The 17010-nt window shown below is 37.9% G+C and overlaps 1 protein-coding gene across 1 annotated transcript in view; it reads right to left on the bottom strand.

The window, feature by feature from the left end:
* Positions 1-17010, bottom strand: part of LOC114617084 (EGF-like and EMI domain-containing protein 1) — a 572239-nt gene that overhangs the window by 507796 nt on the left and 47433 nt on the right. Inside the window, exons 2-4 of the mRNA XM_028762604.1 lie at positions 6042-6176; positions 2275-2384; positions 600-704 (exon numbers count right to left, since the gene is read on the bottom strand). Coding sequence (XP_028618437.1) covers positions 600-704; positions 2275-2384; positions 6042-6176 — 350 coding nt within the window. The remainder of the gene's footprint in view (positions 1-599; positions 705-2274; positions 2385-6041; positions 6177-17010) is intronic.

The following is a 17010-nucleotide window of genomic DNA, read 5'->3' on the forward strand; positions in this document are numbered from 1 at the left end:
AGAGAGAGAGAGAGAGAGAGAGAGAGAGAGAGAGAGACTTCATTCTGTAGTAGAGGCTAGATCCTTGGTCATCTGGAAACTTCCCAGACAAGAAACATCCTATATGTGCATGTCCAAATTAACAGTCAAGCCTCCAGTCTTGAAAAGTAGATTAACAAGTGTTGAAGTTTTGCAAACCATCCAAGTCTTATGACTTCCAGGTTTTGTAATTTTTTTTTAAGATAACAGGATAAGATTAGTCAGTATTACCTAACATAAACTTCACACTGATTGTATTTTGCTCATTATGGAATCCAGGGATCTCACAGAACACCATACCACAGTAGCAATTTTCAAGCTTTCTTCCATGAGAGATTTAGCATCCAACAACTTCTTTACAAAGTATAGCATCTTCTACTTACAATGACCTTTTGAATTCTTACAGTGAAGATTTACAATTAAACCACAAGCATATTTTATGATGCTGATTACACTGTGAGTCTGGATTTCTGCTTGGTCACTCATTTTCTATGGTCACTAATTCCCAGAGAGTTAACCTGCCAGGACACAACTGGCAGATGGTGTTAAACTCCAACAGAATGGCCCTGTTGGTGACTTACCATATTGACAGTGAGGTCCATGAAATCCTTGTGAACAAAGGCACTGCTGAGCATCCCCATCTGAGCACTCCCTTCCACTGAAATGAGTTCCCAAGGAAGAGACAGCTAAAAGGAATGGGCAAAAGAAGGACAGGTATAGTTGGGAGAAAGAAAGGAAACCATCAGAATAGGTACACACTGGACAGTTAATATAACATGATTTAGAAATTTCCACTGGCCTCTTCAGAAGACATCATATATAAAATCGTTATAGAAAATTGCCATTACAAGACAATGGCTGACTGAAGCCTTGCAGAATTATCTGTAGGAACATTCCTGAAGCTTTTGCATAAATGTTGATTCTGAGAACTGCTCTAGACCGAATTAATATGAATCTACCTTTTAACAAGAGACCAGACTATTTGTATTCACATTGTGAGTGAAGTATTGGAATAAAGAAGTTGCACGATAAGGTGACTGTGATCAAAATGATCTTTAACACAAAATAAAAAATCCAAACAAAATGCTGATATCTAACCAGAGGCAAAGAACTTGAACAGTTGTTAAACAATAAATATAAAAACTTTATTGCAAAGTCGTCAATTTTCTAGTCTTTGTGACATACTTAGGATGGTATTGTGGGCAGATCTTTTCACTGATGTTAAACCAGCCAGCCCCAGTGGCCTCAGTTTAAACATATTCTTGCCATAGCACTCAACCCTATGCCCACATTCAACAAAACTTCTCCATTGTCTTTTAAGAGCAGAAAGCTCATAGAGAAAGGAGAGTGGATCCTGGCACTCTCTACAGCACACAGAGGCAAGAGAGATGAACTGTGCTATGGTAATCCTAGGCCCACAGAGCAGTCTAGAGGACTTGGCAATCACCATCAGCACAAAATGCCTCATGAAACACACCACCGCTCACAGCCTGGGGAGCCATATAATGCTACTGGCTTTACTCCTGAGAGCTGCCAAACCCAACATTCTGAAGGTTCAGAAATACCTTCACCAGAGGTTTGTAAACAGTGGAAAACCTCATCTTGAAAAGTAAACTGCCTCCAGAGTTCTGCAATTAATCACGACAAGCCCAAGTTGAGAAATCCCATTTGGATTTAGTACGGTGATTTCCCTCCGGACTTTTGAACCAACTATGGATTACAAATTTGATGATACTGGAAAGGGCTAACAGGCAAGTGGGACAGATATCAAGGAAAGCCTTTCTGGCTTTAAAGCAACTGTCCTTTATAGTGACAGAATGCACGGTAGCTTTCATGGGTCCTGAGCTGCAACCCATCATTAAAATGCTTAACAGAAAGGCTTTGTATGTATATTTTCCCATGAAACGTGTGAGTCATTAGTGTAGAGCAGTGGTTCTCAACCTGTGGGCCATGACTCCTCACAGGGGTTGCCTAAGATCACCAGAAAATACAGATATTTACATTGTGGTTCATAACGGTAGCAAAATTACAGTTATGAAGTAGCAACAAAAATAATTTTATGGTTGGGGGTCACCACAAAATGAGGAACTATATCAAAGGACCACAGCATCAGGAAGGTTGAGAGCCATTGGTGAGAGTAATGCTCTGAATTTGCAGTGCTTCTAAAGATACTGAAATGTGATAGGCAGCATGTAGTTGAAGCAACAGCATTTCCTTTTTGTAACAGAGAACTTGGCAGGAAGAATTACAACTTACAGGAGAAGCAGCCTGGTTCATCATCCCATCGGCTCCAGCCAGGGCAGCACTGGAAGACTGTCTGGTGCTCTATGGCATACACATGTCTGTAGATGATGTAGTAGCGAATCCTACAGAGCACAGGATAGCAATCAGGAAAATGTATCATTCCTCTGATGGCAAACTCATCATTTTGCAATTATAAAAATGCCTCCCTCCAATTCAAATTCTGCCACATACATTGGGAGGTAGATGAATGAGAAGATGGATAGCTATAGATATATACTTTGTATATAGTTCATGACTCCACATCACACATGTAATAAATATCATTGTAGGCATAGGTTGAGGAAGATTAAGAAGAACCCTATGTGTAGTTTATCCTGATATCCAGATAGCATAGTCTATCCTGAAAACCTCTCAAGTTATCAAGAATGAAATCCAAAATTGTAGAAGGGCTCATGACCACGGGCCATGTCATCACTGTCACTCAAGAAGACTGTGGATGGCCCTCTGGAAAGCTGTGGCGTGATGGCTGTGGGGCTGCCCAGAAATCATCCCTGCATCCACTGGTGCTGCCAAGGCTGTGGGCCAGGTCATCCCAAAGCTGAACAGGAAGCTCACTGACCTGGCCTTCCGTGTTCCTACCCCCAATCCATTGTGGATCTGACATGCCACCTGGAGAAACCTTTCCAAGTATGATGAAAAGAATGCAGTGAAGCAGGCATCTAAGGGCCCACTGAAGAGCATCCTGGGCTACACTGAGGACCAAGTTGTCTCTTGCGACTTCAACAACAACTCTCACTCTTCCACCTTTGATGCTAGGGCTGGCATTGCTCTCAATGACAACTTTGTAAAGCTCATTTCCTGGTATGACAGTGAATATGACTACAGCAACTGGACCTCATGGCCTACATGGCCTCAAAGGAGAAGAAGTCCTGGACCATCCACCCCAGCAAGAATACTGAGAGAGGAGTCCCTGTCCCCAACACTAAGCATCTCTCTCACAATTTCCATCCCAGACCCCCATAATAACAGGAGTGGCCTAGGGAGCCCTCCCTATTCTCTTAAATACCATCAATAAATGTTCGCTGCACCCCCTCCCCCCAAAAAAAGAAGAATACTGAAATCCTGAAATAAGAAGATGTATTCATTTCAGGTTAACATCAAAGGTTCATTATACACTGGTCCCACTATAGCTTGCATTCTCAACCAGAGTTAAAGTCCAAAACAGGGTGATTTTCCTTAGTTAGGGTAGGGAGAATACAAGGAATCAACCAATGAAAGTGTTTGTGCCCCCCCCCCAGAATGAGCACAGTTCATGATAGGAAAAAGTTTGAATGTGGGCTGCAGAGATGGCTCAAAGTCCTTGCAGAAGATTCAAGTTACCAGTGCCCATTTGTAGCAGCTTACAACCACCTGTAGCTCCAGCTTCAGGGGATCTGACACTGTTCTGTCCTCTGCAGACAGTGTACACACACACACACACACACACACACACACACACACACACGCTTAAAAATAAAATCTTTATTAAAAAAAATAAATGCAATGTCAAATTTTCACTTGAGATGTAGCAATTACAGTAACAGAGGAGTTCAAAGACCTTTCCTGAGAAGGGAATAGGACATTTAGCTAGTGTTGAAGTGTCTGCTGACTGTGGCACCAGACACCTCTAAACATGCTGATTTCATTTACCATAGTGTTGAATTGTCTGCTGACCATGGCACCAGACACCTCAAAGCTTTCTGATCCCCTATCAAATCAAAGCTCCATGGATGCTTTAACCCTCAAAGTTCTAGCTCCTCTTTCTCATTCATGTGCATTGACCTGTGTCCTAGCTCAAATCCTTCATTATTCAAAACCAGTCTCTGTTTCCACTTCCTATAAAGTCTCCCCCTCCATGTCAACTCTCTTTACTGCTACAGAGTTTATTGGCTCCAGTATTGCTTATGGCATTTAATTATTCAACATTTTGCAATATTGCCTAGTATTTTTTGTGTACATCTTTCCAATTAGGATATGACTAGATGTATATACTAACAAAAAAAGGGGATGTTTGGCAGAACACCAATTATTTTCCTACATTGCTACGTTCCCAATCAGTGCCACAAACAGAATTGTTAAACTAGTAAGCTCTCTACGATAAACAGATGAAGCCGGTATTACACATTCATGTTTGTTTTCCCCCAATTCTAGGCAGCTACAAGGCCGAGGATTCTCTTTGGTTCAGATCAATATTTACAATGATTAAACCACATTGAGGTAATACAAAAAAGTTAAATGAAAAACCATTTTTAAAAAAACAATTTCTAGGGCTAGAGAAACGTCGTACTTGGTAAAGGGCTTCTCCTCCAAACTAGTGACCTTCGTTCAATCCCTTGAATATACATGAAAGCTGAAACACATTTATAATCCCAGCACTTCTAGAGAGCTGATAGGAGGCAGAAGCAGGAGAACTCCTAGAGTATCACTGGTCAGGTAAGTCACAGTGACAAAAGTGACCTGGCCTCAAACAACCTTGAAAGTGAAAACCAACACCTAGGGCTGTTCACTGACTACTGCATGTGTGCTATGGCACACAGGCAGGCACACATACACACACACACACACACACACACACACAAACTCACACACAGACACATGCATGCACACATACATACTCTTAAAATAAATAAAAATTATATATACTATAAGCATCTTCCTAATTTTATAATAAATTCATTGCTACTTGTTTGTATTAACACACATCTTGAGTATCTTCAGGGTATCAAAGTTATGTTGCACGTGTAAAATATGTAATCAGCGCTCCTCATGCTATCTATGCATGCCGTTATTTTTACAGCTTTACACACTAAAGCTCAGAGAAATATATGAATTTAACTTAGGGCCATAAAGCAAGTAATAAATAGGGAAATTTTTCTGACTTAACTGTCAATTAAATATTCTCAATTTAAAACAACACCCCCAAAAGAGTATTCATCTCAAGGATAAATACACATTCACATATACATACACATATACATATTTATACTTATAAAGTATTTAGTCTGTATTAAAACTGTTCCCATGCTTGTACAATATAAAGGCTAGATAATTAAAAACACCCTAACATTTCACTGCTGAGAATAGTATTAAACCACGCTTTCCTATTAAGATTTATCATAAATTTAGATCCTTTTGATTGATTTACATAAAATCCATTAGCACCCATTAGTATCAAAAGGTTCTTATATGATTTGTGAAACTATTTTAAATCTTTGAACAAAATAAGGTCCCCCTGAAGCCTGGACTCTTAGAAAGCATTGTGGACACTTGCTGTTCTCCCTCCTCACAGCCTGCTGTGTTGATCCGCATTCAAAGGTTGTAGTAAAGTTAAGAACCTGTGGTATCAAAGTGTTTCTCCATGACAAGAGCAGGTCAGATGTTGGTTCACAGCTGCAGACACCCTGGATCAAGCAGAGCCAAATTTAGCAAACCAACACAATATCCCTTGTTTCTGCTGGTTCTCTGATCTTTAGCTTTCAATGCTACATCATATCCAGAGGTAAAATTGGTATCATCAAATCAAAGATAGTTCACACATAGTCGAGGTTTAACATAAAATAAGCACCCAACCCACTGATGAAAGAAACTGTGTAACTGTAAATCTTCTTGGTAAGTGCTCCTTGGCTCCTTGACTTAATTATCCAACTATTTCCTACAGTTCATGGGATAAAGTATTTAGGAACAGATGAGGCTTCTGGTTTGGGGTTTTAACAATTACAGGAGTTAGGACATCACCTTACCGTCTTTCATATCCGATGCACCACCGAGGGCCTGAGCAGCCTTGTTTCCAGAACTGGATGGTGTCTATGAAAGCTTGGGTGCACGGGCGTGACAGTCTTACCAAGGTCAGCTGCTCCTCTCTGCAAACATTTGGCCTTCACCAAAAGAGAAATGAGCAGTTACACAAGAAGGTGTAAGCAAGTTCTTTTGTACAAAACATGGGTGATTTTCTGTCCATTTTTTACAAAATGTTTGTAATGGCTTAGAGAAATACATATAGAAAATAACAGGCGAGATCTGGGGAGATGGCTCAGTGGTTAAGGACACTAGCTGCTCTTCTAGTGGTCCTGACTTCAATTGCTAGCACCACACGGTGGCTCACAACCATCTGTAATGGGATCCAATGCCCTGTTTTGGTGTGCATGAAGACAGCATACTCATATATAAAAAAATTAAAAATACACATACATAAAATAAATAAATCTTTTTTAAAAAGTGACAGGCAAAAAGTCAGGCAATGTTTTTGAAAAGTTCAGGCTTCATAGCAGTGTACAATTATCATGTGTCGATTGAGATAAAATATTTGTGATACTGGAGGACAGGAAGAGAGAAAACTGAAATAGATTTTGAAGATCAAGAACATCTTCGAGATATGCAAGCTGTTACATTCCCACATGGTTAAGATCATTAGGTTGTATATTAAGTTCTGAATTTTTTTTAGCCCAATTTTAGAAAGAAAAGAATATCAGGATTCTCAATACTCATGAAGCCAGTTCATCAAAGAACTTCAATCTTTCCTGGAACACACTTCTGAGCAGTATTTTCCATCTGTATGTTTATCTTGATTTCACATAAAATGTGATGTTTGTTTAAACACAAATAATTGTCAACCTCTCTGTCAAGGCTTGATTCCTGCTTTTGTTATAAAGCAATCTGGGAAGGAAAGGGTATGAGTCAAACATTCTGTTGACAATGAAGAAGAGCATCACACTGTAGGATCCCACAAGTGGAATATACCTTAAAGAAACTTAGTCCAGACTCATAGGACTTTAGGACTAGAATACACTGATAATCTCCATAAAGTACCAATATCATTTAGAAGCTTTTGTGAGTTTAATGATTCTTTTGGTATCGACATATTTTCTAGCTCAAAGTAGTCTTCATTTGGAATAATACTAATGATAGTAGCAAGCTGGGCAAACTGCTCATGCTGTCCATGCCTTCAAGGCCTTTGACAAATCCATGCGCTGACACAAACTGAGAAGGTGAAAGATTAGTCCAACGACTCTGATGCTCCCGATTCCACAAAGCTGACATTCTGCTACAGTCTACCTTCTTTCCAGTCTCAGACCATTTTATGACTAAGATCCTACTCACTGCCAGCTAAAGAAAAAGTGAATTCTATTTGAGTTGCTACAGTCAGCTCCTAAACATTGTGAACTTGCCTGGGGATGCAAATTTAATACCGATAAACAAATGTCTAAAAGTGTACCCAAACATGACTCAGTGCCACCACTCCTGCTGACCACGGTTTCCTTTCCTTAGCTCACAGCTCACTTCTCACATCCACATACATTTCTAAGAGGTGATTGTTGTTTAAATTTGTCATTGCCAACTTCTGAACTTCACTTATGCATTTGAATAGCACATTTTAATGCTTAATATAAATGAGGAAGTAACAAAAGAAGTATAAAATTATACCTAAGACAGACATTCTTAAAATCATCAAGAATTGGGCAGCAAATCTAAAGAAATTCTCAGCTTTTAAGAATCTGCTAGGCAGGCATGGTGACACAAGCCTTTACTGCCAGCACTTTGGAGGCAGAGGTAGGCATATCTCTGTGAGTTCGAGGTCAACCTGGTCTACATAAATGAGTCCAGGACAACCATAGCTCCAATACACAGAAAATCCCTGCCTTTGAAGACAAAAATCTGCTAATAGGGAACACAAATATACTTTTGTATATATACATATATATGTATATATTTATACATATATGATATATATGAACATATATGTACAAGTATATAATATGTATAGCATATATAGTATATAACCATCTCTATAGAGATATAAATATATTCATATGTATATATGAATACAAATATATTTATATATTTATGAGCACAAGGATCTGATATTTTGTTATCAACAGTTATAACATTACACAGAAGTTCACATTGAATTCCAATAAACAACATCTCCTTTTACCTGTCCACCAATCCACTCATTTGAAAGTTATTTATTTTGTAACTGTACACATAATGGATTGTTTCAGAAGCATTCCACAAAATAAGACATTGGGTATGTATCATCTTTCATAAAGTACTGACTAGGAAGTGATGAACTGAGAAACATAATGAGGGCTAGCCAGTAAAGGACACATCACCAAACTACTCAACAATGTAGGTAAACTGCCCTCAAAAATAATTAGGGAGACTTATTAATTCCTCACAGAGATTGGCTAAGGACAATTTCTTCCATAGTATTTTAAGCCAAATCACAAATGAGGCAGAAAGAGTTTCTAGAAATCACATCAGCTGTCTAGTTGGACTTAAATTCGTAAAAGAAAGATTTTCCTCCATCATGTACAAGAGTTAGGCAGTATTAATTTCTAACTACCCTTCTCTGGGTTCAAATGAATGACATCAAAAATACAAATCACCAACTTCAGACCAAAGCAAGCAAAGCAATCTAAAGTACCTTCTTTAACCCTGACAGAATCCCAGAATCCTTTGCTACTCCTCCCTTCCTCGTCCAACACAAAAGCCAGGCCTGTTAGGAAAACATGTGAGAGGAAAAAGAAATGTCTCAATCACAGATGACAACAAACCCTTCCATTGTCCTTCTTGGGTCCTGGTTGCTATTGGAATTATGATTCCAGTTTCTAATGGCAGAAAGGAGGAGCCAGATGTTGAGGCTGACATGTAAGGCCAATTAAAGTTGTATTTTATTCATTCATTCATGGGCTAATACACACAGGCTTTAAACTGAGCTGAAATAAGTTAACAAGTGACTTTATAATTAACAAATGATGTGTAATGATGGAAACAAGGGCAACAAGTTGACATAAGTTATTGATTAGATAAGTAAACAAATAGCCCTGTGTTGTACACTAGCACAACTAGTTTGCAAGCCAGAATGGCTGCCTGATTTGGAAGTTTCCCTCCATCTGTCATCCTTGCTACCTTATAGAAGTGTCAGTCTCATGGAACTAACCACCTTAGCAGGTCCCTGGAGAAGGGAAGAGACAGAAAGGACAGTTTACGCCATGCTATAAGCTTGCTTTGAGACATTATTCTTCTCCTCACATTCCACCTTAGTTAACTCAGAGCCACCTCTGCCTAGATCCACACTCACACCCTAGTGAATCCCCACTGAGCCCCATCACTCCACTGCACTGTGCTGCCCCACCACAACTCCCTTCTCGGGTCTACCAGGAGACCTAACATTGTTTCCAAATGTTCCTGTGTTGTGGTTGTTGTTGTTGTTGTTGTTATAAGTGTTTTAAAAGATTTCACCTAGCTTTGATGGATATCTTATGAAGTAGAACCTCTAAACACATACTTAAAATAACACTTTGACAAAGAGTTCAAACCTACCTTCTAAATTCTTAAATGTGATCTTTGGCTCCAGACTAAAATATTATTATTTCTAACTTAGTTCTACTACGGTATAAAGAGGGTGTTCATTTGGTTCTTCCCAGATAAATGACTGGACTCTTTTGCATTTAATGGGACACAGTAATCCAGATGTACATACCATTTAATGCATGGGACGGGTTCATAGCAATATGTGACAGATAATCCACGTTTAGCTTTACATTAGGTGTAGATTTTTATCACATTTATAAACTGAGGATAAATTTTTCAAAGAATTAACAATCTATAGCATCTAATTTTTACATCGTTACTAATTTGCCACACAGTGAAACAGATGAAAGTGGATAATGTGTCATTTTCTTTCAAAGAAGAACTTAAAGTGACACTTCCTAATGAAAACACTAATTAAAATTAATAACAAGGCAGCATGCTGCTGCTGCTGCTTGTGACCCTCGATCCTCTTAGGTATGCCTCAGCCTGTGCTCCTTCATATTGTGACATAACTGGAGAGCAGACGTTGGCCTTCCTTGTCCTCAAGCTGATAGTAGAGCATTCTAGAGTCTGCAGATAATAGCAAGGTGATCTAAAGAGCACATAGAGGACAGGCAACCCAAAGGAGAGCTTACAAAGGAATTCACCCTCATGTTTCTGAAGTTTATTACTGTGTGCACTTCCTGCTTTGTTGTCATAAGCTGGATCTCTCCACAGCTGCAAATTAATTTCCTCTGCTCCCTAAATGAATTACACATAACCGTTTCTAAAAATGACTACAGCTATGAAAGTCATTTCCACTTAATAACTAACTATTAATCTCATATTTCTTAGTGTCACTTTAGTATGAAGTGCAAACGAAAATTATGCTAAACATTGCAAATTTATAGCAAACACCAGCCTTGATTTATATTATTATAGATGGTTTATCACCAGAAGCAATCTAAACAAACCTCCATCAGATAGATGTTACAATTTATATTTATTTCTCCCAGCACTAAATAGTTGCTCATTTTCAGAACCATCATTAATTTCTTATAAATGCAAAGCTTTATTTCTTATTTTAATCTACAATGATTTCTCTAAGTCTTCAGAAGATTAGCATTTACATAGAATATTCAAATAACCATTATAAATGAGATTTGGTGTTCCCTGGGCAATCTCTTAGCAATGATGCATAAAGGATTTAAAAGGAATGGGTGGTCCTCATCGATCCAGGACACAATGGGCTAACAATGCACTTCTTCCTTTTAAATGATCACCTTACAATTCAAAATCTAATCATTTATATAAAAAATTCAGTATCTGTGAATATCTTTAAACTGTTTTGACTAGCTCTGTAATCACCTAAATGTATTATGCAATCTTTAGATCCCCAGGAAAATCTAAGTCACTGCACTGATCATAATTAAAAGGAAACTGCAAGCATTTAGTTGCCTTACTTATTTGCTACCTCAAAGTAAAGAGCCTTGTGAGTCTCACCCCGACCACACAGTGTACAAACGTTGGCCACTTAGTCTACACTCAGTTCCTTCTAGTTAATCTACTCAGCCCTCTTGATCCCTGTTAATGTCTGTCTGACTTAAGTATTTCACTAGCTAAATTTCTACAGTGCATGTTGTTTCCAAGCCCCATTTCCCCAAACAGTAGACAGAACTGTGTCACTTAGAGAAGCCCAACTAACCATCCTTGTATCACATCTGTATCTGTTTGAGGACTCTTCCCCCAACTACTCTCCCGGCTTCTCCCCAGCTCCTTGATCTATGTTTAGAAGTCATTTGTGAAGACTGATTTATATGATCTATTTTCTTTCTCTAAAACATGGCTTTTAATACTAATGTATGTTCAACCTCATGTCATAAACAGTGGTATCAGTTCAAACTTAATAGAAATCACATGCTCTGAAGACCTTCTGATGAAGAATTCATGAATTCACTCTCCCAAATTTCTCTGAGCTTGTATGATGTATCAGCAATTCTGTTAGGCACCTACACTATAGTCAAATATAAACTGTCCTTGAAGTTAATAATAAAAAGAAAAACTCACTTCTAGAAGAGGCTAAATGATATTTTCAGAGTGTACAACTTGTACAAAATTGGTAGCATAAGATGTGTTTACTCTTAATGAAGATACCCCAGATTATATAAGCTTCTATTTAAGCTGAGATTTGCTCTGATCAAAGGAAATATCTGTTTATCAAGCACTATAAAATACTAAGGAAATTAAAGGAGGAAGATATTTATGAATAGGAAAATAAGCCATACTTTTTGATGTGAAAGAATCAACACTGGTCAGCTGTAAATTCTAAAACATCTAATATCTGTATGGACCCAAAGAAAGCTTTAAAAAGTAAACAAAATTCAAATAGGTCAAGCAGTATTGAGCAAAACTAACAGAGCTAGAAGCATCACTATATGTGACTTAAAGATCTATTACAGAACTACAGTGACCAAAACAGGTCTACATTCATAAAAATCACACAGAAGAAAAGAACAGACTAAAGAGGCCACATTCAAAGTCAAGAGTTAAGAGTAAGCTTGTTTCTACAGTGATACAAAGAGCATACAATGGGGAAAGGAAATCTCTCCAATAGATGGTGATCAAACAACTGGACATCAACATACAAAATGTAGTTCAAATTTTATCTCACTGCATATATAGACGTCAATGCCACACTGACTTAAATATAACTTTAAACTATTGGGTCATTTTAAAGAACTGGGTCACTGTGATGATTCAGGGTTTAAAGTACTTGATGTCAAGCCTAATGATTTAAGTTTAGTCCCTGGAAGCCACATGGTATGAGAACCAATAACCTCAAATCTTCCACATGTACGCTGAGACACATACATGCAAGCACATGTGTACATACACAATAAATGAATGAATGAAGTAATGAAAAATATCGGCACATCTGAAGTAAAGACAAGAAGCCAGATCTAAGACATTGACCTGGGCAATAAGTGTTTGATGTGAAAACAGAACGGAAGCCAAGATGGACCAATAAATATATCAACACAAAACCTTCTTTACAAGTAAGAAACCAACCAGGGATGTAGGGGAGACTTATGGGAAAAGGGACTTATTCTCAAAACACACATTTAATAAAGGATCAATAGGTAACCCGAGGAATGAAAACAACCCAGAAATAACAAAGCAAATACCGTAATTAAAATGGTAACAATGGATCTGACTAGACATTTTCCCCCCAAAGACTCAAATGGCCAACAGGAATATGAAAAAAAAATCACTATTCACCAGATTAAACCCTCAGTGAGAGGTCATCTCATAAGAATAGTTTTATTATGTAAGTGAAAGATAGCAGTGAAGAGTTGGAGAAGATATGGTGGTACTAGAATGTCTTTGCACTGCTGGAGGGGAAGTACAGTTACAATGGAAAACAATGTGGAAGTAAAAATAGTATAATGTGACCCACCAATCTCATGCCCCAGTACAGGTCAAAAAGTGCTGAATTGACAAATTAAATTATAGCTATCTGTTCTTTGCTCACTGCAGCATTACTTACAATAGCTGAGACACAGCCATTGTAAGTGCCATGATGTGTATGAACAAAGAGCATACAAGACATGCATATATACAACAGACACACACACACACACACACACACACGCACACGCAAACTCTTTAGCCTTGATAAGATGAGAACCCTGTCATTTGTCACAATACAAATGAATGAACCTTGTAGACTCTATGTTAACCAAAATTAACCAGGTACAAAAGGACAAGTTTTGTGGGATATCCTTTCTGTATAGAACCTAAAATTTGAACTCACAGAAGTACAGAGTAGGATGACAATCACCAGTGTTTGAGAAAGTACAGAAGATATTGATCAAAGGATATAAAATTCAGTCAGGCAGAAAGAACTTTGTTCAACATAGTAAAAATGGACTCATCAAAAATATTGAGGTAATACATTGTAAGATTTCTCCCTACAAAAAAAATGAAATGATAGTTCCTTTCTTTGTTCTACTTAGTCATTTCAAAATATTTCCAAACAACAAATTTTGTGTGTGTGTGGGGGGGCATGTCAGTTTAAGATGATCAAAAGTTCCAATTCCTCAGACCTGAAGATATAATGAGACACACTGTACACAATGAATCTATAGGACTCTCTAACACAAGCTTTTTGCTTGAAAGAGTTGAGCTAATTAATACCACTTGTGCTATCCAATCTGAGTCAAAGCCTTTTCATCTCAGGAAGCTAGATACTTTCTATTAAATCTTCCTTAATCAGAGTAAGCAGATTCACTCTTTCTTCAGAGACAACTCCCCTTATTCTTCAGAATCATTTTGTGTATCAAAATTAAATTAACACTAGTAGTAAGATACCATGTCAGCACAGTGCTTATATAAAGAGACATGGGTGGGAAAACAGAGAAGTCTTGTAATTGTCCTTAATTACTACGTGAGGATACTTTTCTAAGTTGAAGAGTTCCTAGGACTAAGATGATTATTTTAGACAGATACTTTTTAATTAATGTTTTCACTTAAAAAACACTATTTAGGGAAGTTATTACTAACCCTGACATGTCCTTCCTGGAAAATAGTTAAACAATGATCAGTTTCCAATCTTCCCCCAGAAACACAGGGGTTCCAAATGAGAATCCACTCTCTGAAATTTTGAGGGAATCTTTAAATTTACATTTTAAAATGGTAAGAGACATGGAATTTTCTGAATCAGGGCTCTCAAAGATTGTTGGACATGCACATCTGGGGGTCCAACCTAGGGTGCACAGGATTAGGTATTCTAGAGTCTTGAGAACTAGGGCTTTATTATTCTTCAGGTAATTCATGAAAACTGGCCTTACTGAAGACTGGCTTACACATCTTTCCTGGTGGTCAAAACAGGTTACAGTATCTTAACTCTGTCACGACATGTGGAAATGACAGAGATAGTATAGAACACAAAGAAAAAGAACAAGAGATACAAAATGGAACAGAAAGGGAAAAGAAAGGCACCAAGGAGATATGAGTGAACTCAGAAGAAATAGCTGCTTTCCATAAACTTAACATTTTTATTTTAGTCCAAAAAAGGCCCAATGACAAATCCATTGGGTCTAAACTGGTAGACATACCATCAAACAATTTGCAGCATGAACCATGTACTTACTGCAACTGACACAGCTCCTGAGACAGTGATGTGTCATAGCTCAAACGTAGAGAGCAATTCTCAAAGTGACCAGTACTGAGACCCTGAGCAGTCAACAAATATTCTATTTCCCATTCCCTTGATTCCCTGAAGTTAGTAAACCACTCATCAATAAGATCAATCCCTGTCCAGAGTGGTAGGAGCTCTTTGTACAATCTCTTGGCTGTTCTTAAGACCATTAGGGGAATAAGGATATAGACATCTTAGAACGGGGTTTTGATTTTCTGGTTTACAGATTAGATAAAATGCTGAGTTAATCAAAACCACAGACCCAAAAAGGCACAAGAGCAGGAAAAATGCAGCATCGTGTATATATGTTCAGTTTTCACATAAATAATAGCATGAGGTTCTACATAACGGAAACTGTATGCAATGTTCAGCTCATGATGAAAGGCTACGTTAATTGGTAAACATAATATATAACCACTCAGCATTAAATCATTCGGGTTTACTCATTATTTGATTCTCATGACTGGACAGCCAGCATGACCATAACACTGCCTACAAGAATCAAGCTAAGTTCTTCATACATCTGTGTACTAGAAACGCTTTGGGTTCAATGCATAGTTTCCTCTGCATACAGTGGGTGCTTAGCAAATGAATACCAAATAAATGAATACTTGCCCTCAGTCATCCAAATTTGAAGGAATGTATTTGCAAGAAATCATGAGCCTGGGAACCTTGTGTAGTATCTTTGATCAGTTCAAATCATAAAGGTTTTCCTTCAGACAAGGACTCAGCACTTCTTCTAAATTAAAGGAAGTTCTTGAGCTCCAAAGAAATAGAAGGTAAATGTTTCAAGGAACTATTGGGGAAGGGAGTTTTAATCCTCTGTCTACAACTAATGGATAACTATATAGATAGATATGTGGAAAGATATAGTTATAATTGATAAAAATATAGTGATGACAGAAACATGATCCATAAATGATAGATTGGTAGATTATAAAGATGTACAGGTGATAGAAAAGACAAATGATATATAGTTTTATATAACTCAGATATCAGGTAGATAGATAGATAGATAGATAGATAGATAGATAGATAGATAGATAGATGGATGGATGGATGGATAGATAGATAGATAGATAGATAGATAGATAGATAGATAGATAGGGCAAAACATTTCCAAATAAGCATCTTATCCTCCAACACATGTTGCCATTCTAACCTTTCTATGCAGATACCCTAAGCACCAGGCTGTTTAGGAGTAAATGCATTTAGTCTTCTTATGTCTTAGTTGCTTTTCCATTGCTGTGAAGAGACATCGTGGCCAAGGCTATTTATTTTTTCAAAGGCATTAATTAGATGTCAGAGGGTTAAACCATGATCACCATGGCAGGAGCTATGAGGATAGGCAGGCAAGCAAGCATAGCAGTGGAGCAGGATCTGAGAGTTAACTATTTCAGATACTCAATAACAAACATGGCTTGCCCTAGATATGGATGCTCACCCAGTGCCATTATTCTTTATGAATGTGAAAGATACAAGGGGCTAACACAGCCATTGCAACACTGAAGTGCTGGCAGGAAGTCAGTGCTGAAAATCCAACTCCGAAATACACAACCCTCACTCTATAGCTTTCTTGTAACAGTTCCATCCTGCGTGAGTTTTCCTTTCGTGTTCATAGATGAGTTCCCTAATGCTTTGGGAAGAAAGCTATCAGGCTACATTACGACCATGTCTCCTGTCATGTGCACACAGTGTGTAGTATAGTACTGTGCTCATTACCACTTGCATATGTGAGTATGCGTTGATGCACTTTGAAAGATCCCAAAATCATATTTGATGCCTCTTACAAGGAACTTTCTTGATTTCATGCCAAATATCATAAAACTACATCTAAAAATGAAAATCTAAAAAAAGAGAAAGAGGGAGAGTAGAAAAAGATAAAGAGAAAAACTCATCATGCCAAACTGCACATGCATACGTACACATGCCCTGGCACATTAAATGAATGCACATAAGAACATAATGGTTGCGTGAATCATTTGTGGATGAATTTGTTGTTCTGTTTTTTTTTTTTTTAATTGGGTTTGGTTTGGTTTGGTTTGGTTTGGTTTGGTTTGGTTTGGTTTGGTTTGGTTTGGTTTGGTTGGGTTTGGTTTGGGGGTGGTTGAGGGGGATGAGATTTTTTGATTTGGGGGTTTGGGAGAATTTTGATTTTGTTTTGTTTTTGTTTTTAGTGAGGGTGAAGAATGAAGAGAGACGCTATTCAAAGGACA

This window comes from Grammomys surdaster, unplaced genomic scaffold, assembly GCF_004785775.1.
Source record: "Grammomys surdaster isolate TR1022 unplaced genomic scaffold, NIH_TR_1.0 62, whole genome shotgun sequence".
Lineage (NCBI taxonomy): Eukaryota > Metazoa > Chordata > Mammalia > Rodentia > Muridae > Grammomys > Grammomys surdaster.